Genomic DNA, 25,333 nt, shown 5'->3' on the forward strand with positions numbered 1-25,333 from the left:
ATTTTATATATTAAAATATTATTATTGCTCTAAGATAATTTCTACAATTGAAAACTATAATTTTAATATTTGAGGCAAGGAAATTATTGACTAAGTCTGTGAAATTGTATTAGATCGTGATGTCCCACTTTTTGTTAAATGTGTCATGTCATCTTTAAGATGATATCTATCTCGTCTTATGTAAAGATTCCAGGGCTCCTAACTATATTAAATCACATATTAAACATATTTTCTCATTTCTCCAAATTCAAGATTTTAATTCTCTTTAATGCCCTATTTTAATTGGAATGTTGCTAAATCCGTTGACAGTCTTACCAACCATTTTAACAGCCTTTTAATTTGTCATCTAGAAAATTATAACTCTTCATTAACTTTGGGAGACACAGCATTGCAGTTGTGATATATCATTCCTCATTTTATTAACAATCTACTTAATGAAATTCAGGCTTCGAGCAGATGATGGTGATAATGTAAGCACTTGCCCTGGATTTTTTTTTTCTTTAACAAAATTAAGAATTTACTGATAAGCATAATAGGAGAACAAACATTCAATTCCTCAGGAGTACAAGAAGTAAAAACCTAAAAATAGAGATTTTTGAGTCCTCGTACATATAATTAATATCCACATGAATTTTTCCAAAATGTCCAATCTCTTGAAAACACCTTTGCCACTGTAAGGCAATACTGAGAGGCTATGTCAGTCATTCAATATTTATAAACATAACCCGCTTGGATCAAAGATGAGAGATGACATAATCTGGTAGAGGATTTTGGTAAGTATAAAAATGACAGGGCAGAAAGTAGGTGGAAGAGAAAGGACATTCCTTTTTGGGTGAATATGGAGGTTCTTTTGGATTTTTGGTGAGGAAGATTCACTCTGAGCTAACGTCTGTGCCAATCTGCCTCCATTTTGTATGTGGGTCGCGGCCACAGCATGGCTTGACGAGTGGTGTAGGTCTGTGCCCCAGATCCAAACCCATGAACCTGAGCTGCTCAAGTGGAGTGCGCCAGACTTCACCACCACACCACGGGGCCAGCCCCTGGAGGTTTTTTACTCCAAATGGCATTCACCTGGATTTGTACATTTAAATATAGTTGAGGTCCTCGCTCATCAGATTTCACATACAGTAGTATTAACAATGTGAAATTAAATATTACTAGATATATTCAAAGATCTAGAAAGTCAGCTGAAGAGATGGGACTGAGTCCACATAGAAGCAGAGACAGAGTGATCTGAGAGGGTTCTTAACAATCATTCATGCCTTCTTTGGCCTCATTTTAGGGGAGAAAATTGAAGCTTAATAGGGTAACTGACTTGCCAAGGTAACCAAGTAAATTAGTGTCAGAACCCAGGGAAAGGGCGAGGCTTCATGAGGACAAGCATCCTCTCGCCAGGGTCCTGTCTGGCAGCACATGTGCCGGCTACTCAGCAGCTGAACCTTCCAAACATTGCACTTTATACCACATCACCTCGGCAGTGTCACACAAAACTAAAGAGATGGTTATGAAAGATAGCTTCAGAGGGAAAAAGCATCTTCTCGCAAGACTTTTTTTTCTTTTGTTCAGGTTTATGTAGCAAATGTTGTAACACACTGAGATTAATTTTCACATAAGACCTATTTTTCCCATGGGACTCAGACATCATTTCATTTTTTTCGTTCCTTTCTCATATCATGACACTGCCCTCCCTAGGGATGATTTGTTGTATTGGTGGAAAGCTTCCCACAGACACACATTCAAAATGAGACAGAAAAATCCAGCAAGCCCTGCCTTTGTCTCTTGATTCTATCTTTTCCGTTCTGGACATTTGTGTGTTTTGGACCACGATGCAAGAGTTCCTTTGGAGATAAATTCTAAGCAATACTTTACGGTTAGGGCAAATGGAGACTAATAGCAGATGAGATTACTATATGGCCTACAGTATTTATTATTCTTTGCTCCAACAGTCATCTGATTAAAACACATCACAATCAAACCCAATTAAATCACTCGACTCTATGCACAAACCCTTGAAATAATATAACATACGTTTAATATATGATTTTTATGTGTGTTCATGAACATAAATATAGAAATATATATTTAATGTATTTTAATATATGTAATATGTTCTGTGTGATTAAGGTAACATACGTATTTCATATGTACATTCTTATGTACATATGTATATAACTATACCTGTGTATAGTCAAGTGAAAAAATTAAAACTATATCCATGCTCCCATTCCAAATTTCATAGGATTTAGCAATTAGGATGCCACTGAAAAAACCTGAGGTTTAAGGGGTAGTCATTTGACCTCACGTGACCTCCGCTTAACTGAGCTCCAGAGAAAATGACATAGGATCCTTATATTCATACAATTTATAATTGATTTAGCAAAATATCATTACAACAAAATAATACGTTATTGAGTACAATGTTATGATATGATTTGTAAGTTGAATTTTAATTTTGTTTTAAAAATTTTTGATTTTAGATGTGTATCCTAAACATTTAAACCTCTATTAAAGTCTAGCCTACTTGTTCTTTTATTCCTTCTATATTAGCATAATTTAAAATACTCATAAATTTATTCTGAGGAAATTAGTCACCTGCACAAAGATTCAGGTAGAATGATGGTCACTGAATCATTATGATAAAAAATTGCACAAAAACTAAAATTCTATTGGAAAAAAGCAATTAAATGGAAAGGATAGTGTGGGCATATCCACATGACAATGTCACACAGCTGTTAAGGAAATCTTATTTGAGAAGTATATTTTAAGAAAAGGAAAACGTTCATGCTATCATAAGTAAAAAGAGCATACTACACAGTACATATAATTCCAAATCTGAAAGCGTATTACACATATACACAAACAGCTAAAAGGCTAGAAAACAAATATACCAAAATGATAAGAGCAATTAGTGTTGGGAAGTAAAAGAATAGGTTGTTATAATTTTCTTTATGTATTTGTTATTTTTAAATGCTTTACAATGAATATGAATTGCTTTTATAACCAGGAAAAAAAAAGCAATGTGAGAAATTTAAAAAACTCTTAGAGACTGATCCACCACATTATCCAAAACCCCGGGCAGCAGCCTGTGCCCTACTCCAGCTGTCAATGAAGCCTGGTCATGCAGTCACGTTCAACCATGCAGGATCCCCCAAACGCTGGGCAAAGCCGAGCTCTAATGAACACAGTATTTTCCAAAAATAAACAGCGAAATGAAGAAAGACTCTAAGTATTGTATGTTAAATATTTATTGTAATTATTAATAACACAATTAATTCAATTAAAAGGATACTTAATAAGATAAGAATAACTGGGGTTTAAAGTAAGTCCCTAGCAGTCTAAGGTTCAGCCACATCCCAGCTTAACAATTATTTACATTTAGTATAAACTAATTTACTGTTATTATTGTTTTTATTAATGTCATCAATTTCTCTGATTCATTTTCACACATTCAAGGGGAATCAACAATACTAATTTTCCAGCCTATAATTTGTATGTAACAACCAAGCTTGGTGTACATCCCTCGTATGAAATTAATTCTTTCTTATTTTAGTTGTTTCCGGTTCAGTCCTGATCAAATGAAATTCAACATGCTATTTATTTTTTCCTAAAACACAAAACTTCCTACTTAGGGGTCACTGTTAACTGCATCAAACAAGGGACTAATTAATGTGTTTATTAAGTTTTCTCTGAAATAAACACATATATTCAAGAGTGAAAAGGCTTCTTTCTCCTTTTTTTTTCAAACCTGTGCCAGGTGATAACATCCATAAACATAAACACCGCATCCTCTAAGGAGGACTTTCTACAAATATTTTTAAAGGCTCCTTTTGGCTCTGAATAAAGCATTATACTGGGATTGCCACAGGAGCATGAGTCGGGCTGGGAGAAGCTATAATCCGAACATGCTAAGAAAATGTAAGCAAAAAATTGCAAATAAAACTGCTTATATTCATGTAACTTGTTTGGCGACAGCCATATAGCATAAGGAAAGCTGCTATAACTCATAACAGCATCTTGTAATAAAACAGCTCTATGCATCCCTCTCAAACTGTTCAGGGCTCAAATCTCATCAGATGGCTGAGTAAGCATTACACTTTGGGACAGTAAATCTGTTTCCAATATGGTGTACATTCACAGATAGGCGCTTTAGTATTCATTCTAAGACACTTCCAGCTAAGTACTTATAAAGAAAGGGTAATCATATATTTAAATATCGGGATGCTATTTTCTCTGTCTATTTTAGTCATCTAGTTCACACTAGCGCAGACCTAAATGGATCTCAGGAAACCTTCAGCAAACTCATCTCTGACTCGCAGCACAAAATCCCCACCCACGACGGTCTCCAGGATGCCTTCTCTTCTGCTCCCATAATACTCTGTGCTTCCGTCTGCCGCAGTAGTTTCGGTATGGTATTAGCATTATATGGTTCTTTTGATCTCCCCCGCACTAGCTTGTGGGTTTCCTGAGAGCACGGACTATACCTTTTTCATGTCTGTATTCCCAGCTGCCAAACAAAACTAGGGACAAAGCCAGCCGTAGGTAAGGGTTTGTTGACAGAGTGATCTCCTATGGTTTAAAGTCACTGGCTGGATTTGAGGTTCTGAGTCTTTTCCACCGCCCTAAGGTTTGAAGGGGGTTGGGATAAAGCAAACAGTGGATGAGGTTTTCAAGCTGTTTACAGACATTCGTTTTTCTGAGGGATCCGTCCTGGTTTGAGTTTGGAAAAGACTGCTTCTATTCTGGCACCAACCTACTGGGATCCGAGAGAGGGAGAGCAGCAGTCTTTGCTCTTCCCATTTCTCTTTGTGGTGCTGCATCCATAGCAAGCTCACGTGCCTCAGCGTAGGGACACAGAATGGGAGACTTACTAGATAGAGGAGATAGGAACAGTCTCTTGGAAAAGTGATCTTTCATTTAAAAACATCTCCATATAGATTAAGATTTAAGCCCCTACAAAACTCTAAAGATAAATTTATGAAGTGCTTAGGTGGTCTTAGATGAGTTTGAGTTGTGATCGAGCAGGAACACCCCCACCTCCCTACCCCAACCCTCACCTCCGCAATGGTTTCCCTTGGTTGTCATTCGGGTGGTACTTTGGCATGTATGCATCCATCTCTGTGCCTAGAGAAATGGGAACTGGTGAAGACTATGGTCTCAGACTCAAGCCTACTCCGTGACAGACTTATCTCTTAGAGCAAGAATGCCACAGACAGAGCCTGATGATATATTGACATGAGGGACTTTCGAAGATTGGGGCCACGAGAAATGTTACTTCACCACCAAGTGGCATGTGAGTTGGAAAGACAGTGGCCCTGTTTTTGAGTGGACACAGAACAGCTCTGGTGGGCAGAGTGGCTAGAAGAAAACACAGCACTCTGACACCTGACAGATCTAATAGCTTTCGGGGCTCCCAGTGCTCAGTCTCCTGGGTGAGGACACATTGTCCCCAGGAGGTCTATGTCAACACATGCACATGTTTGAGAGCATGGCGATTTTCAGATAGAGTTGTGGAGTTTACAAAGTAATTTGTCGCTAGGCATTTCACCCACAGTAATAATTTTGTGGTTATTATCACTGCTTACAAAATATTTTGTCATTAATGAACTTCACCCTCAAAATACCACTTTGGAGAAGGTACTAGGACACCAGTTGTACAAAGGATTACGCTTGGACCCAGACAGACTTGTCTAAGACTCGCCCAACATCACACGGCTCACTGTGCTCTGGCTTAGATTTGAAACCGTGTCTTCCTGCTTCAAATTCCGTGTACTTTTACAGATTTCAAGTAGTTCAGAATATCTGAGTTGCTAGAAAAATCTGTGCAGGGGAACAAGTGAAGGAGGAGGCAGGAGGGGGAGGGCCGGGAGCTTGGGTTTCCTGGCAGCCTGGAACTCTGACTTGCTCTGATCCATCCTCTCTATTCACACGGGAAACAGCAAGAGAGAGACGGGGGATGAGGAAGTTGATAAGGATGCGGGAGGACACCGTAAGGAGCTGGCGGCTCCAGCAGGCAGAGAATGGCCCCGCCCATCACTTAACATGGGTGAGGAGGTGAGAAGGGTCTCCTTTGGTTCAGACAAAGGAAACGAGCTGGCCAAAAAGTATGCCAACTGTGAAGAGAGCTAAGAAGGACTACAGTTCTGGGGTTAAAAGCATACCTGCATGGATACTGGACAATAAAGGGAATAATTTCCAGCTTGTGCTTCCTACTTTTCTTTACCTTGTTAAAATATAGATAGATTCTTTACGTAATATAAAACGCACTCCTGTGAATTTAGGGGAACGAACAAGGAACTTGACCAGCAGGTGATATAGCTGGATGAATACTGAACTAGGCTTCAGCTCTAAACTTAGAAGCTTGTATGACCTTGGCTATCAAAGAAGCTCTCTGAGTCTCAGTTTCCTTATCTGTCAAATGAGTGGTTTGAAATGGACGGTCCCTGAGAGCCTGTCTGGTTCTGACACTCTATGGCCGTGGCATTTTTGAGTTTCCATACCCTCATCATCTATGGTTTCCAGAGAAATAGCATCTGTCACATCAATGACACAGCATTTGTATCCCTCCCTTTATTTTTCTCCTGCTAAGGTGTTTTAATCCTGACAGTATAATAGAATAAATCACAGCCATCAGAGATGGGAGTGACACTGGCCACACACATTAGAGATAAACAGTCAAAAATCACTCACCCGTGCCTTCCCCTTTGCCCACAGCCTCTGCTGTCTGACAACACGAAGCTTGAACTATGATTTCCATCTGGCTGCACAGATCTGAGCACCAAAATAACCCTCTGCATTGTCTTAATAGTTGTAATAATACTCTGCTTTCCAGCTGCCTGCCTCTCCAGAATATCTCAACATTTGGATTTGATTTCTTCCCTCCAGCAAGTGTTGAGGGAAGTATGGCTGTTACATAGTCAATCAACAAACATTCTAGCACTGACGAACAGGAGCCATGGATGCCAGATCACTTAGGTTTGCTTTTCTTTCCATCTCTTACATACAAGTTGCCTGCCCTTGGTAGGGTAACCAAACTCTCTAAATTTTGGTTGTCTTTGAGTATAGTGATAATTTTCATGTACAAACTTCATAGGCATAATGAGGCACAAAGTAAGTGTTGAGTAAATTTAAGCTATTAACATTATTACTACAACTCCTTTGTCTTTGTGTTAGATAAGAGAAGGAGAGTACTATGGTGTTGTAGAATTGAGAAAATGGATGATGGTGACAGAGAGCTCCAAAAAGACAGGGGTCTCAGAATCATTGGCCCGGAGGCTAAATAAGTCATATACTCGATGATTTTCAAGATGAGCTCTTATCCACGTCTTTGTTTTGCTTTGTTTCCTCAAAACTTGGCTTAGCTGGCATCCCGGCATCTATCCATGAAAGCTACCTGTGAGCAAGAAGCTGTGGTATTCTACACAACCAGAGATGGGTATGTTTGTGTATGACAGAGGATTTTCTGGTCTTTAAAAAAAAAAAAAAAAGATTCTTTCCTCTTAAGAAAAAAGGGCTGTGATACACCTGAATTAAATCACCTTTGAAAAGCTAAAGAATCATTGTCCACTAAGGATGACCGAGGAGGGAGAAGTTGGTACCCACTGTGCATGGAAGGCAAGGGAGTGAAGCTAGTGGAGGACACCTGGTGTGAGATAAAGCACCAAAGGGTTGGACCCACTGCTCTGATCTGGAAAGCAAGACTATTGATAAGGGCCATGATCTGACTGAAATGTACTTTCGCTGTGCTCTGCAAAACATCCATTGCTCATATCTGAAACTTACCAAAGCCAGGACAGGAGCAAGCTTTCTGCCTTCAGTGTATGAATAAACTCAGAGACGCCAAACTTCTATCAAACGCACCTGAACCCCCTCTAGGACTTAGGATGCTGTTGCCCCGTACTGCTTTTGCCTTTTCTCCCTGCTCACACTCTGTGTTAGGATCTGTTCCCACAGAGAAGCCAGGGCCTTCTTTATAATATGAATGACGTTATATTGCCCTCCTGCTGAAAATCGTCCAATGAATTCCCACCGTCCCCTTAGTTCTGATTATGATCTCTGTGCCTCAGTTGTTCCATCTTTAAAATGGGGCTGATATTGAATTGGTACATGTAAGGTGCATTGACAAATACCTGGAACTTCATAAGTACTCAATAAAAAGTATTGTTATCATTTAAAAAAAGCAAAAACGAAACAAAACTCTATGAAAGAAGATGCCTTCTGTTTCTTTCATCCCTGACCCAGTCGCTTTATAAAATGTGCTGAATCCCTGCCGGAATGCTGAATCCTTCTAATTCTGTTGAAAGACTGAAAGCAAGTAGCTTACAGAATTAAGCTACTACATAATTTAATATTGTATGACTAATCATTTTCCCAAGATGTTAACCGAGGTTGAACAAAAGTAAGTTGTTCACACCGATATTAACTCTGTCTTTTACGGCTTTGCGATCAAGCTGTTTGTGTTTCCCGAAAAGGGTTAATTAAAAGATCTCGTAAAGGTGTTCTGTGATTGGAGGCTGAAATTACAGCGTGTGTTATTATTACTGTGTTTGTTAGCCCCCTCAGCAAACAAGGAATATGTGCTTAGAGCATCTATAACGGAAACAAAATGCATGTTGGCTTTCACTCAGGGTTTGGCTAAAAATACATTGCGACATGCCGTGCACAGGAATGTCCTAGAAAGCTTTCACGGTACGGGGGCGGCCAAGAGGCAGCTCTGGCTTTGTTTGGCAACAAAGATCACTAGATCATGCATGAGAGAGTGGGGGGCCTGGCAAAGCCAGCCCTGAGTAAAAAACCTGCCTTCCAGCGTTTCTTCCCAATCTACAGCAGCAGAACTGAAATAACACAGGGCAAAAGGTTGCCCTGCAGGGAGGCGGATAGCTGGGGTGGGAGGGGTGGCGGGGGGAGAGCTTTGGGACTGGATGTGATCCTTCCAGATTCTAATGTATGATACGAGTCTGCTGTTCAACAAATGTCCCTGTGCATGGCACCACCGCCAATACTAAGGAGGATGGAAAGATGAATGAGGCGCTGTCTTCGTCCTCAAGGAGCTCACAGGATATGTTTGCAGCTTCCCCCTCTGCATGTTCTGAGATCTGACGGATGGGTTCTAAGAGGAGGCAGCAGCACGTTTGCTAGGCATGTAGTTAGAAATCTCACATGCACTAAAAGCAACAACAAAAACAACCAACCAGGGAACTTTATATTTTTACAACTTGTTTATAAATCTAAAGCTAACCTAAAATTAAAAGTTTATTAAACTTTTTTAAAAAAAACAACCAACCCAATAAACAGAAAAAAAATGTTTTTTATGTAAAACAAAATCAAAACCAAATCACAAACCTTCTAAAATTTAGTAAGTACCAAGGCATATATGTAATGCAAGCTCAGTGCCTTCTTTTCAAATGAGCTATATCCTGACCAAGAAGTCCTCCACTGGCAGCTTGGAAGCTACATTTGCCCTATAGTCTTCTTTTGGCCAACTCAGTGCTTCTTAAAATGTTTTAACTGCCAAAGGTCTTAACCCACTTTGCCCTCAAAGCAGAGGCGAGAAGAATTCTCGTGAACAAGCACTTTATTTGAGAAGTGATTCCAAGGAGCAGGAGTGAAAGGTTGAAAACAGGACAGGTGGGAGAGGCAATACAAGGATGAGGTAGAGAGGTGGCCACCGCTGTGGGGGCCTAGTGATGATGGTGCTGGAAACTTCCTAGGAGCCTTAGGCTGTGCTTTGCAGGATGAAGGGGAGGAGCATTTATCATCAGCTTTCCATCCATTGGCTTCTGAACCTGTTGATCAGGGCAACCCCACAGCTGCTAACTCTGGGATTGCTTACGCTTGATTTCCCTCATGCTCAAGGGCACTCAGGACCTTATCAGCAGAAAATTCCAGGGCAGGAAATGAGGCCAGCATGTTATGTGGAGCCTACTCAAACTGCTCTACAGCGGCCATTACAGCAATATTTAAAATCTGAGGATTTTATGAAAAAAAATCCAGATTTCTCAACTTTCTTGAAAATTTGGAAGATCTGGCAACGCTAGACCTGGAGTCTTCAATGGCACCAAATTGCCAGAGCTGAGAGGCACCGCCTGGACATACAGAATCCAAATCAGGGCATCTCCACTACGACATGCAGTTGAAAACCCAGCCCTCTGCATTCCCTGATCTTACCTGCTTTCCCCTGTGAATGTGGGCTTCTTACTCTTCCTTGACGTATTCCCAGGCTTGATAACTATTCACAATGAAAAGCAGATAGGGACCTACTCTCTTTCCTCACTGACTTCTCCTTTCAACACAACCGTAACTTGACTGTGTTTCTTCTGATGATAGCTTTCAGTTCATCATTACTCCTTGACGTTGAAGAGGTTGGATAAATCGCCCTAATTAATTGATTACATGCTGTATTCCAAACCAGGCGCTCAAATTAAATCCTTACTTTTAACGTTTAACGGGACGCAAGATGAGGAGCAGGAGCGCTAGAAGAATCAGTCCACTTGTTCCTTCAGACTCAGAACAAAGAGGTGGACCCTGACAAGCAAGGGCGAATGGTTGCCCCCCACTGGTTTGGAAACACTCTATAATGAGCCCCCAGCTGCATGGCATTTATTAACCAAAACTCTCTAAGAATTACAAAACTCTATTAAAACTAGAATGATGGGTTTCTAAGTGAAAAGTGAGATTCCAAGTCACCATGCTCAGTGTAAGGCCCCGTAAGCTTGAAATGCTATCAGTTACTAAAGAAATGGTTATTTTCTGTAGAACGTGTCCTGTTACACTCAATCCTTTGAGATGTTTCATTTATACCAAAATACAGTTTTAAAAATACTGATGCCTGGGTTTGTCCTCCTAGAGATTCTGATTTAATTATCCTGGGCAGGGCTTGAGCAAAGGGACTTCTTAAAACTTCCCAGAAGAGTCTAATGAGTTGCCACTGGTCCAGAGACAGAAATGGCACGTGGCTGTGGTCACACTCGCTGTCCCCTCACTGCTTAGCTAGGACAACTCAGCACTTTGCTGTAGCTTCCCTGGTCAGTCTCTGGGTTTGTGAAGCAGAAAGTGTTAAGTGGGTCATTTCCAGGCAAGGCTTTTGCAACACATACAAATAGGGGTCAGAGCATGAGCATTAACTGAATTGTCACTGTGAACTAAGGAGAATTTGAACCCAAGGCTGCCTGGTAAACAGGGGTCTTTTTAAATTTGATGGTGTCACCTGAATTTGCAGTCATTTTCAGAGGGATCTGTTAGGGCTATGGATATTTATCCTGCAGTTGACTGGATTATTTTTTTTGAGGACATTAAAGTAATATTTCTCCCTTCTATCAGTGTTCCAGCTGCAGCAAATAGATTCATAGAAACAAATTTAACTCACTGGAATTACTCTCTAAATAAATTCAACATTTTGGTTCAAAGAGCTACAAATAAATTCAGTGATTTAATTCCCCCTACGTGGAGCGGACCTTAACTGCACAAGGACAGATTGAGAAGCACACATTAGACGGTCAAGGTGGCAGTGGACGTGGGGGAATTGAAAAGGAAGTGCTTCAAACTATTTTTAAAATAAAATGCATCCCACTGGGACAGCAACTGCCCAATGCCTACTATTCATAAATCGGGGTGAACAAAGAGAAGCTTCACATTTTGCGGCTCTGGCCAAAGAAAAAGACTTGGAAAAGGAAGGAGAATAACAGGTTCAGCTGAGAATACAAAGGAGCCCACCTGATTTTTCTGGGTTTTTTTTCTTTTTCATTCCCAAAAAGATCTTTTTATCTTGGAGAAAATGCATTAAACATAATGCTCAAAGTAACTTTGGCAAAGTATTCCGAATATTGTAAAAGGCTGTTGGACATTATTAAATAAGTCTATGTTGCACTTACTTTTAATATCTTTGCGCATGCTCAGTACTTGTTCTGAGCACTCCCAGCAGAGATTTATTACTAAAGTAGATCTTACTTGAGGTTCAATAGAAAGGGACGCAGTCCGTGCAGGAGGAATACTGAGTAACTTGCTGGTGCGATGGCTGCAGCAGACAGAGAGGGCTTGTGATATATGCATGCCAATTAAGGTGCTCAAGAAATGAACATGAATTCATTTCAGGTACATACCAGCCCTCTCCTCTTCATACGTCCCTAGGGATCCTTCTGGAATTGCCAGAGCTGAAAATTGAATTATAAACTAAAACACGATACTGAAAATAGAATGTCTCCTTTGATAAAATCAGTGTGATGACGCATTTGTGGGCGGGGCAGCACCTCTCCTGGACCCATCTTGTAAGATGAGGCAGACGTTGGCAATTACTCTATCTCCCACAATGCAGTTTTTCTAAAACTTCCAGTCAGAATTGTATCCTGTCACTGATCAAATTGCAATGAAGGCCTCCTACACATATGACATAGTAGGTCCATACAGAGGCACGATTGCAATACGTGGCACGAGCATAGAAAAGTCGATAGTGTTCTTGGATCACCAATACTCATAAGAAGCTACAGTAATGCAATTCAATATATGAGTGCCAGAGTGTGTTACAGAAAACCCTTGAAAGTTGGCATTTCACAACGTGGGATTGGATATCGTCACACTGGACAGACACACAACCCACATGTTCCAAGTGGAGTCCTTTCCTGAGCCGTGCTTTAAATTCTTCTCATTAGAACAGGAAACAAACCACTAATAAGAAGAAATTCTCCTGTAGTTGCATCCATGGGTCAGAGCACAAAACTGCAGAAGCACTCTGTTGATCATCCTGGTCCCAGGAGTCGTAGAATCCACGTACTGGGTATGCTGAGTCACTCATAAAGAGGATGATGATAACAATAACACTCACGAAGGGCTGCCGGAATTCAGAGGGCAGAGGTTTCCCCAAAGAGGCGGTGCCTAGGTTAAGCCTTGTAGGATGAATGGATTTGGAATAGGCAGATAGGGATTCTATAAGGAAGGAATGGACATAGGAAGGTCCGTGCTATTTTCACAATTGCATAGCCTTCAGGGGCCTGGCCTATAAAATAAATGGTTGAAGAGGAGAACTAGTATAAGACAAAAGGCAGAGAGGGGGCCTGTGGCAAGCTGGAATGTGAATGGACTGGCTACAGGCACTCCATTCAAAATTTCTAAAGCAATCTGTAGGGCTAAAAAACATATCTAGGGGCCAAATATGGCCTGTGTGCATTAACTTTGTGACCTCTGATTTAGGGGGATAAAAAGAAAACCAATTCTGCGTAGTGGAGTGGGAAATAAAACTAACACTGTTTTATCTATTTATGCCTAGAACACTAAGTCAAGTTTGAACTGACTGAAGGAAAGTAAGGTTTTTTCCATTCTCTGCAGGATCTTCTTCGTCTTCCTGTGCATTGATTACCTGCATTCTCATGTGAGCTTCTTTTTTCTTTTCCGTGTACATTTTTCCTGGATGATCACACCAAGTCCCATGAAATTATTAGCTGTCAACTTCTAAGTCTCTATCCAGCTCAAGCCTCTCAGCAGAATTTCAGAACTGTAGCTTCAACTACCTATCAGACATCTACACATGCATGGCCTAAGGGCACCTCAAACTCAAAAAGTCCATGGTTGCACATACTATTTTAACCCACAAACCAGCTCATCCTCTGTTTCAAACTCTGGTGATTAGCATTAACATCTAGTCAGTTGCCACAAGCAGAAACTTCAGCAATGTCCTTGACTCTTCTCCCCCTCACCTTGCTTGGCCCTTCAGTTGCCAGAAAGTATTGATTCCATATTCTAAACATCCTCGCCTTTGCTAGTCAAGTTACCAATTGGCAGGAATAAAATACACACCTCACATCTGGTATGAATACCTAATTTGGTTAGCCAACGATAGAAAATGAACAATGTATTGTGGTCATACAGAGGAGCAGTGGATGAAATATAGTCTTTTTCCTTTATTTTCCTTGCCCTGGATCCATATGAGGTGCTCTGTTGCTGGTGCTATCTTTGCATAGGCAGGAAACCAACAAGGTTGCGAAAAAAAGTCCAAGTTCTTATAACACTACTACATTTTTATACTCAAGCTTATGTCACCATTCAAGGAGAACTTGAACTAATAATCTATGCACTTCCGTTTAAAGGGTTATTTACAAGGATTGACCTTTCCTGGCTCTTTAAGTAAATTCAGCATCAGAAAGGCAATATTCTCTTTGCAGGAGAAGAAAGCAGTCAATGCCCAAGAGTCCCAGAAACATATATCTGCCTCCACTTTTATAGTGTCCCAAAAAGTCAAAAATCTTTGTTTCTCAACAACAGTTTCAAACCACCTTCACTATCCCAGTTCAGGCTTCTAGGCTCCCTTGTTTAGATGAAACACAACCTCCTACCACACCTCACTGACCATCTTCTCTCCCTGTAATATATTCCATAAACCGAAGCAAGCATTATTTCTCTGAAATGCCTTCATGACCCACTTTCTCCCTACCATCTTGCTCATCTGTCCCCATTCTACATTCAGCTAACCTGAACTTCTTTTAGATCCTTGGAACAACCAAGCTTTGTCACCTCTGGACATTTGCATATGCTATTTCTTTTGCCTGAACACCCTTTCTTGCCTCTTTGATCACCCAACTCCTCCTCATCCTTCAAAGGTATGAAAGGATGTCTCAATTTCTGACACATGTGATGCACAATTCTGGGTTAGGTGCCTATACAAAACCATCCAATATTTTCCCTTTTGTGGTGTTTATCAGACTGTACCTAGTTATATTTCTATTATATCATTCCTTTTTAGGACTGTCAAGCTTTGTGAGGTTAGGGATTATGTTTGCCTTTTTCGCTGATGTGTCCCATAACCTAACACAGTTGCCTCAGGAGCACTCAAGAAATCATTTTGAATTTGAGTGAAAAGGCAAAAATAGGGCAGTGTTTTAGAAACTTAAGACTATTCAGTATATGAAAACATACCAGAGGAAAGAATAAGGGAAGGAAGCAATTTAAATGGTGAAGCAATTGTAGAGTGCTGAGTTGTTAGAAGCTTTCCATGGGATGAGAAATTTAGAAATAAGGTACATTAAGAAGTAGTAATGATCATGATTAGGTGAACATCAATATAAAGAATCAAGAAAAAAGAGTCTTGGAAGACTCTAAAAATGCAAGAGTTGTAACATCATTCACAAAATCTGGGAAATAAATGGAAATAGATTTTGAGGAAAAAACAAATTTGCTACTTGATTGTCTAAGAATAAATAGTCTAATGGCAGTTACGAAAGTGGAAATGGAGCTTGGAAAGACTGTACTTGTCTTAGACATGAGCATCACTAGTGTTGGGAGATGTGTCGTCAGGCTCGTCAGTATTCCTTACCTATTTCTGATATCAGACCCTTTCTCTCCTATCTGGAATCCATTTCATCAGGTTTAGGAGATGCTCACCATAACCTATCTCCACTCACACGGTAGGCCTAAGTCCGAGACATGGCCAACTGAACTCAGAATGATAGAGGCATCAACATGTGTCCCATGCCAGGTCTATCTGAATCTTTTTTGAGAATGTTCTGCAGAAGATTGAAAAAAAGAAGAAAAAAAAGGACTCTCTCCAATGATGTTACCAATGGAAGAGAATATGAGAGGGCTTATGAACAGACATCTTTAGACAAATCTCTCTGAAGAGTAAAGCCAAATAAAGAGAATGAAAAATAAGAGATGATGAGTGTGAGGCCAGATGTATTGCTAGATTCTCCAAGGATATAAGGCAAAGCTTTATATTTTTGCATAAGCCTATTTCAGTAGGGATGAAATCTTACTTTCACTTCTAACTAAGTCTTGAGAAGTAGAAACAATGAACATTGAAGTTATATGAACAAGATTGTTCTACAGAAAATGCCATGGAGAAGAAAGAGTAGAAGTCTAAGGGTGAAACTACAGAATTACCACAGAAAAAGAGCAGGAAAAGGAAGACAATTCAAAGAACGTTAGATCCAAAGTTGAATACAGAATTGACAATAGAAAATTACTTAAGAAAGAACAATCGAGCAAACATGAAGATTGTTGTGCAATGGCTACAGTTATTGATAAATATAGACGTAATCCTAGATGGGCAGTGAATATCAACAATGAAAATCCACATGAGATTGACTAAGAGACATGGACTCTAAATTATTACATATAGATTGATGAAAATTGATTAATTTTCACTCAGAGTTTATAAGGATAAAGTCTTCTCCTAATTAAACTCATTCCTAAAGTTTTTAATTTTTTACATGCCATAAAATGCACACCCCCCAAAAAATTGTTTGTATCCAATGACACTACCTTAGAGCATTTTTTCCAATCTTTTTTTTTTTTTCACTTGTAAAATTGTCTGAGTAGCAACTTTCTTACAGTGTGTTGGCACGAGCTGACATTTGTTAGATGGTATCTTTCATTCCCTTCTAAAAATAGGGAAATAATGTGTGAGTTATGTTCATCTTTGGGAGCAAAAGGTACGGTGTGTAGGGAGTCAAATACACTCTATCAACACCTGGAAGAGAAATTCTAGGTTTGAAGATGTCAGAATTTTTGCAAGTCATAGGAACCAAATCCAAGGGAAAAAAATTTCTCTTGCACACAATATTCTGAGGGTTGGAGACCAGAGAGTCACCAGTTTTGCTGGCAATAGAATTAAAATGACAATAATTATAATTATAACCACTCACTTTTATTCAGCACTTATTAAAAGAAAATGTTTACAATATGATAAATGCATAATTTTAAGAAAGGATCCCAATAATACTGGGGTCAGATGAAGAAAATGAGACTTAGAGTGTATGTTCTAGAATTTGATCAAGGTCACACGGAGAGAACATATTGGTACTAGGATACAGACAGTTTAAGCTTTGGTTTGCAGTCCTAACTACTCTACTATATGCCTCTCACACAAAGCAACAAGGATTCAAGTTAGCAAGCAAGAAGACAACAGATTATAGTACATTGAAAGGTTGTAGATTCTCTTTTATTTGAGATTTTTTGTAAAGCAACAACACAACCAAAGACTAAGAAGCACCACATTCTTCTCAGTTGAGTTATAAATGTAGGTCCTGCTTAGACATAGGAAAATAAATTGAAAACAATCTTCTCAAGGTACTTTTCAGCCTTCCCAATACCGACCCAGCCACCTTGAACTTCACTAAAACCTAAAAGTTGTTCTTTGTAGGCTTGGCATTTTCAAAGTAGAGCCTTTCTAACTGTTGCTTTGCATACAGTGGAAAAATAACTATTTTAAGACAATAGTATAGATAGAAATGCTCACAGGTTTTCAAAGGACTTCAACAATTATTATATACATTAATTGAATCAATACAGGTAACACTTTAGCTTACTAGTGGTTTATGAGTTTTCAGCTCATTAGCACGGGTTAAGTTTATGCTATGCTAAATTACACAGAGCAAAAAATATTGCCCAAATTGTCTTAAAGATCACAGGAGTGAGAATTGGTTTCTGAAATACCAAAATCAAACCTACTCCAAAATGTGTGTGTGTGTGTTTATGTATTTTTTAAAGTGCATCAAAGGGTTGTAAAAGTTATTTCTGTGCTCGAACTGATTGAGAGAACTGATGCAAGCATACTTTCAAAAATCCAATCTTCCCCCAATTCTTTCTTCAACCTTGACCCAAATAGACAGCCTGAGGTGCAGAGAAAGAATTCAATCTTGGCCCCCCTTTCAAGAGACTTACGTTACTAACTGGAAAGAAGGACTTTTTGAGGAATGAGAAGCCTGGCTGAACTCTCTGGCCCACTGGGCCTTGGCTAGCACAGAAGCCAGTCAGTTCTGCTTACCTGAGCAATATCATTTAGATAGTGACACCTTTCTTGGTTAGTGGTCCAGGTTGAGAGGTTGTGCAAAAAGGTGATGACTGCAGGGGAGGTCATAGAATCGGTGCTGACAGCCCGGCACGTATTCCGACAGTAGGAACGTTCCGTAGAGCGGTGGACGGTGGAAAGGTACGGCAGGAAGGCATGCTTCTGGGGAGTCTCGGATAGTTGTGGAAATGGATGGCAGTGGATGAGAACAGGAAAATGGCTCAGCGGGGCTGGGGGTAGTGTTCATTATATGTTCAATCAATATCAGTGACTGTAGTTCCTATACTATTAAGAAAGGTTAAAACGTGTTGATACCTAAGGAGTGTATAAATTGAACTTCATATGCCCTCCCTAGCCTTTGACTGAGGCTTTAATGACCTGTTTGGTTTTTTTTGTTTGCTTGTGTATTGTGGAGGTCATCAAACACCGTAGTTTAAAACACAGTTCTTGAATCCATGTTCCTGGATTTGAAACCCAGTCTCCACCTCTTCCTATGTTTGTGACCTTGGATGATCAATTTAATCTCTCTATGCCTCATTTTCCCAATCCATAAGAAAGGGAATAATAATCGTACCCACCTCACGACGTTGTTGTGAACATTAACTGTTAAGCAAAATGCTTAGACTGGCAGCTGACGGGTAGGGTAGAAAGCATTCAATAAATGTTAGTCATTATTTTTTTGTTATTGTTGTTGTTGTTGTCTAATACATCTGAACACAGTGCACTGATCCTGGCGAAGCACAGAAAGCATACCAGAGTCACAGGCACATAAATATGTAAAAGCAGAGCCCAAGTCAAACTTTAGGCTCCTAAATCATGGCAGAATGTCTTGCGTATCACATTGCTCTCCACTCTAACTCCAGGGTCCGAAAGAACAAGCTTGTACAACCTGCCTAGGAACTTGGGCGACCTTCGTTATGCAAAGTGGCATCTATTTCACAGGGTGGAGTGGGGCTGGGTCTGACCAGGGGTCAAAGCAGTGGTCACACCAGTGGTCACTTTTGTCAGGTGCATTAACTCTCCGACCACTAGGATGCTATTTAGTGCAAAATTAGTCATTTACTAATTACTAATTACTCCAATGGCCACAGATGTAGGGTCAGCAATTTTCTCCCTTCACACCAGGAGCATCCAGCATAACAGAGGCCAGACAGGTAATTTGCATTGTCTCTATTCAGGAGAAGAGGCTCACAATAGAAGGCGGCAGACGAGGATTCTGTGTTGAAAGCAAGCAAAGAAGGCATAATTTGATGAGGGCTTCCATAAGCTTCTCAGGGGAACACCTGGCCCATCTCTCCTGCTGAGATCTGGCAGGTTCTCACATTTGATACTTGCAGCAGGCCAGCTGGGGGAACCGGACAAGGTCTGACCCGGGCCCCACATCACTTTTACTGGCTGGCAATTCTTTTCCACTCTGAGCATCTGGAGAGTCATCCAACTGTGTTTGCCAAACTTGCTTGTACGTGAGAAACGTATTTGTTTTATGATCAGTGTCTTGGGTTTTAAATAAGAATACCAGAGGAGATGATCCCGCTATGATCCTTGCTAATGTACCTCTAGGCTAATAAGTACTGAGATGATCCTGCTCTTTGATTTCATGAATAAGAAAATAAAGTGGGAAACGCATGACATTTAAAAAAATTATTGTTATTACCGAGTGTAAAATTTATTTTAACCCTCTCCGTAGTGGCTAAGTTTCACGTTGAATGTGCTGCTTGCCAGATTGTATCTCCTGTTCCTCCTCTCTTTAAATATGCGCTTATTTACTTCCTGCAGAGTTCAATTTTAGAACCCATCAAAGTAGATCCACTCAGACTCTGACTACATTTTCATGCATAAATTCATAGATGTCTTCAGAAGGAATTGCACTTGCATATGCAAATACTTTCCAATGCCTTTTCATTTCTACTTTTGGCCTGCACAGTTTTTAATTCATGCAAACACATTACACAAACAAATATGGGCTCAATAACAACACACGGCATGTGTGAATTGTTAATTGCAAAGCTATGAGTTCGATATGGCCAAGCAACTTCCATTATTATCAATGGAGAGGAACAAGATTAAACAGGAAGAATAAAGGCATATTTGAAAATAAAATCCCAAGCACTTGGTTTCGTTCTATGTAAATATTAATAAGGGAAAAGGTGACAGGCCAATCCACAATTCAACAATAATCTGGGATCTACAGCTGAGTGCACAATGATCCAGAAGCCAGGATGCTCCTTTAATGAGACTTAGGAAGGAGAGTCTACGTTTCAGGACAGAATCACAAGAAACAAAAATGTATGCAGCAACACCGTAAATGAAACCAAAAACACAGCAGAAAATGAAAGGCTTTCAACCATGTTGAATGTGGATCACCTTTCAAAATATTTGAGTCTTGTGTTAGCGGTGCTCTTGGAAATAACAAATAGGCATCCTAATTTTTCATACTGGAAATTTAAGCACTCCCATAATTAATTAAGCTGCAATTCCTCGTATTTTTTTTCCAATTCCCACTACATGCACTTTGGGGTTGGGTGAGAACTTAACGAAGTAAAACACTTGTTGAAGTTACTCTCAGATCAAAGGCATTTGACACAGAGCAATTTTCAAGCAACCCTCCCCCTGTTTGAAATGTGTTTCATTTACATGGAGATAACTCAGAAAATAAGAGTGAAGATTAAATAAAAATTGTATCCTGCAAGTGTCTACAATTGCAATGGAAACATAATTTTAACTGTTTCTCGCTGATGTTTTAGAATATTCTGTTAAATATAAAAGCTGGAGCTAGGCTAAACCGGGAGTATGTGAGACACGTTTTTTAGAAAAACCAATGGATTGTAGCTTTTATATATATATAAACACTATATATATATAAAACATATATATGTTTCTAAGAACATACCATATATGTTTCTAAGAAACAAGGAAAAGACAAGTAAAGTAACTAAAGGAAGCTAAGAAACCAGGAATGAAATTCCAAGCTGCTATAGACTGAATGTTTCTGACTTTCCAAAATTCTTATATTAAAACCTAATCTTCAGTGGTATTCGGAGGTGGGGCCTTTGAGAGGTGATTAGATCATGGGGGAGGAGCCATGACGAGGTGGTTTAGTGCCCTTACAAAAGAGGCCCCAGGCAGCTCCCTCACCCTCTTCAGCTATAAGGACATAGGAAAAGACTGCTATGAAGCAAGCAGAGAGCTCTAACCAGTCACCAAATCTGCTCGTGCCCTGATCTTGGCCCTACTAGCCTCCAGAAGTGTGAGAAATAAACGTCTGTCGTTTATGAGCCACCAGTTCATGGTGTTCTGTTATAGCAGCCGGAAAGGACTAAGACACAAGCTAAGGTATTTCATTAGGAACTAAGTAAGTTGCAACATTTACTGCCAAGAACATGGAACAAGAAATAAAGAATCACTGATACAACATCCTAGCAGGCAGGGCCTCGACCCACGGCCCTGGCAGAGTGACCCTTCCCAGCGGACGCCCTGTATTTTTGTGCAGTCACTTGTAATTTTGCTAAGCTGTTAAGTAAATCACACACACGGGGAGGCTGGTACACAAAGCGTGAGCCGTGGAGCTAGTGAATCAGCTCAGCCAGACGGCTTCTCAGTGCTGTTTTGCTTTAGTCCCCATGTCCCTACGTTGACAGCAACCCTGGACAAGCGAGAACCACATTCCTCATGGTTATTGGACATGAAGAGAAAGCCAACTGTCAGTGCTTGGGAAAAAAAACTCTCCTCCCCAAAGAAATCAAGATACTAGGGGAAAATTAAGTTTTGGTGAAGGAAGACAGAGAATTATATCAATGGAATTGGGTAATAATATGCATGTGTTCACCTGTGCTCTGAAACACAGGAAGGAAAATGTGTAGCTCAGAAGTAAGACCACATTTTTGAGAGGTAGAAATTACACATTATTATATGGGAAGGGGGGGTCGGTTTGGAATATGTTTTAATCAATACACCATTTGTTCAAAGAGAAGCTAACTGAGAAGTGCAATGGGTAAAGCAGTAGAAATTTGAGCCCCTGGAGGCTCGTGAGTGGAATGCAAGGAGAATAGATTAAGAACCACAGATAATTGCGCATGTTCCACAGGAGAGGGATTCATGATTCACGAGGAATATCCCTAATGGAGCCAAGGCTCTGCTGTATGTTGCATCTGTCAAAACCCACCGTGGTGGGTCTCCAAAAGCAACCATCCAATTCTCAAAAAATTTAGTGTCCAGGAAAAAGAAGCACTTCTGTAATACCCATAGGAGTTTGATATGGGTTGATAAAAGGGATCGTCTCTTAAACTAAACTGTAATGGGGCACTTGATGCAGCATGCTTTGCTCCCAATTTTCACCAACCTCAGTCATCAATGCACCACAGTGCAAGTCAAGAATGTAAGACAACTCCGAGTAAGTCAGCGAGGTCGGCTCTACATACCTTGTCTTGGAAACTCGTCTGACTCCCGGTGAACGAGATCTGTGACTCGGTTTCCATAGTGCATCCTGCTGTCATGGTCATAGGCCTTCAGAGTCTCGCTGGAGCTGTAGGACTTCTGCGTGGGCACGCGGCAGTCTTCACTGTCCAGGGAAGAACTCGTGTAGCGGCACTCTTTGCCACACCGCCCCCGAGTCAGAGAGCGGTGTCGCCGGTCCTTTACATCCATTATTCTAGATCAGGCAGAACACCGATGCTCTCAGAAAAGTCAGGCCTGAGTTTTGGCACTTGTCACTTTGCCACCTAAAAATATCAAAGGAGAAACCCATGACCGTGAGTATAAGAAATGTTGCCTTCAATTCTCACTCATGTTCTGTCTCAGATAAAAACATAAAAAGACAAATTTGGTTGGGCTGCGTAATCTCTTTTGCAAATGCTTAATGTATACTTAAACAATCAACCCAAATAGAAAAACTCGATACAGTAAATTAATTTTCTTGCTGTTTAATTTAATAGATTTGGGAAAAAAGTAATAGCAAAATAACATTTTTTTGATTTTCTATATGTGCACAGAAGACTTGATAAGTCTATTACTTAACGGAAGATCTTACTATGAAGCGGTTCAAAGCAAAACTGATTTTATTCTTTTTAAATTACATTCTCTTTTTGCTATAGAAGGGTTAGGGAAAAACAAATATCAAAAACAAATAAATAAAAATAAAAGAAAGGTGTTGAGGCATAAATATATGCTGCTGATACTTTGTAATGATACCAGGTCAATTCAACCCACACAAAATCACCTAGCTGGTTCTGGAGAATGATAATATAAGTCGTTCTTGACATGCGAACAGTCTGCCTCCAGTTTCTTTAATGAGCCTTCAGGAAACTCCTACTTAGTTTTCTCTCTTTGCAAACCTATGTCTAAGACACACCTGGTCACTTCTTTTCCCTAGTCACCTACCAACAGGAGATCTTGCTGACAAGAGGTCTAACTGGCAGAAGCACCTGATCATCAACCTAAGCCCAACCACACTGTCCCCTCCATTGCTAGGATATCCACTGTGGAAAGGAAAAATAGGAAAGAGCACTGAGTACAACAGGTAAGCTGATGGAAAGGAACCTCTCTAACACATGAACTGGCAACCAGGGAGCCCCACAGACTGTCGCCTGACACCCTGGGCCTAGAAGCGCGTGCCAAACCTCCCTCAGAAAACATTAGCCTTCTGCCCAGCAAATATGACAAAACACTTAGACGCCTCCAAGTGCCAGATAATAGGCTCTTATTGATTTCATTGGCCATGTAAAATAGCATGAATCACAGGGCCAGGGCCTGGACAGAATGGACAAATATGAATTTTAATTAAATTGGAAAATACAATCCAGAGCCTGGGTAATTACTTTTTTCCAGACTGCTGTTGCTCACTACCTCCTCAATACGTCAGAAAATACTTGGGGAGCAGATCTGTACTTTTGAACCTCTCTGCTCTTCTTTGGCTATTTACCGCACTGTAATGAGATGCCTGTGTATACCAAAGGGCTTGCCCAACTCGCAGTAATGTGAAAAGCATCTGTCTCAAGATGGCAGAAGCCTAGTTACCTCTCCCTTGTATTTTCACACCAAGGAGTCCTCTTGGATCTCAAGAACTCTCCTAATATACTATTGATATACTTGATCACATATTGCCTGTAACCGTGGACAATTTTGTTTGACAACTGGCAATGAAAAAGAGGGCACACCAGTTGTAAACAACAAGCATAGTCATACAGCTGCCACAGTGACTTCTAAAAAAGCAAATAGTTTCCTGGAGCCTACAGTCCCTGAATCAGGAAGTTGAGAAACACCTTTAAGAGACACCAGTCAAGACCACGGGACGTGCTTCAAGGATAGAAATAGTCAATGACGGCATGGAAGATTTTGCTGCTGCTTAGTGAGTTCAAGTACCTTAACGTTGATGCAATTTCTAGATTCCAAATATCTCTTCTCTTGATTTCCAACTTGTGGTCTCGACATTTTGGAATCCACATTACAGGCTGGTTAAGAGGATGGCCATTGAGGTCTCGATTGGAGGCCAATCCTATCACAGCCACTGACTAGCCAGAACTTCCATAAAATTACTCCTGGCCTTTCAAACTCAGTCTCTCAATCAGTGAAAATGGAAAATAACAGTATCTACTTCATAGAGTTTTTGTAAAAATCAAAACAGATACTGTGGTCAAGTTCTCAATATACTGTCTACCACGTGGACAGAAGAAGAAGTAGGGTTTTTTTCTCTTCTGAATAATTAAAATTTTTTTTTCTTAGCTAAGTAGTTACAGACTTGCATAAGATAAAGGGTAGAGATACGAATATAAATCCATGAAACGCAAAGTTCCAAGTATAAATCTCAATACTTAAACACATACCAACAAAGGAAGACCTCCAGCGCCTACTGAGGGTCTGCGAGGCTGTGTGTACCAACACTGAAGAGCCAAAAGTGCTTTTTAGGGAGACTGGATCTTTTGAGTGGATTTTATAATTTTTCTCTCTCCTGCTTCACTGTAAGTTTTTACTGTTTAATGTTTTCAGTGTTTCTGACTCACGAAATCCTATCTCCTCCAATTCGCATCATGCTTTGGAAAGTGGGCTGATTGTCTATGTGTGTGTATGTGATTTTATTTTATTTTCTAAAAATCACGCTCTGAATGGAAGCCTAAAGGCTTATTACCTATTTATAAAGTACAAGAACTTTCGTGTTTTGACATTCTGATGCCTAATTTGGTTGCCCAGTGATCTTTTCCTGCTAAATTCCTCTTTCTTGGCTATGCCCTTGATAGTTAAGTATGTCAGCAATGTCACCTCTGAGTAAATGATAGAAATTTATATATAATGAGGTAAGAAATGACAAATCTTAGTCAGGAAAAGCTAATTTCTTAGGGATCTGAGCAAAGCACACACATACTACTGGCCTACAGACATTTTTGCATGTAGCCTGCCTGTTACTTAAAAATTAATTTTCAATATTAAAAGATGAAACAGGAGAATTCATATTGAAATCTAGACCTGAAGCTTGTCATGAAAAATTGGGCAGTTTAAAAATTTCTGCATCCAAAAAGATGGAATAAATGCACTTTTACCTATTCCTCTCAATAAATAGTGCTAAACCCTTGG

At 40.0% G+C, this 25,333-nt stretch overlaps 1 protein-coding gene across 2 annotated transcripts in view; it reads right to left on the minus strand.

The window, feature by feature from the left end:
- Positions 1-25,333, minus strand: part of TENM2 (teneurin transmembrane protein 2) — a 1,159,540-nt gene that overhangs the window by 862,352 nt on the left and 271,855 nt on the right. For both annotated transcript variants that reach the window (XM_046666360.1, XM_046666359.1), the window contains exon 3: positions 22,189-22,488. In XM_046666360.1, the coding sequence (XP_046522316.1) occupies positions 22,189-22,414 (226 nt within the window). In that variant the 5' untranslated portion in view covers positions 22,415-22,488. The remainder of the gene's footprint in view (positions 1-22,188; positions 22,489-25,333) is intronic.

This window comes from Equus quagga, chromosome 7, assembly GCF_021613505.1.
Source record: "Equus quagga isolate Etosha38 chromosome 7, UCLA_HA_Equagga_1.0, whole genome shotgun sequence".
Classification (NCBI taxonomy): Eukaryota; Metazoa; Chordata; class Mammalia; order Perissodactyla; family Equidae; genus Equus; species Equus quagga.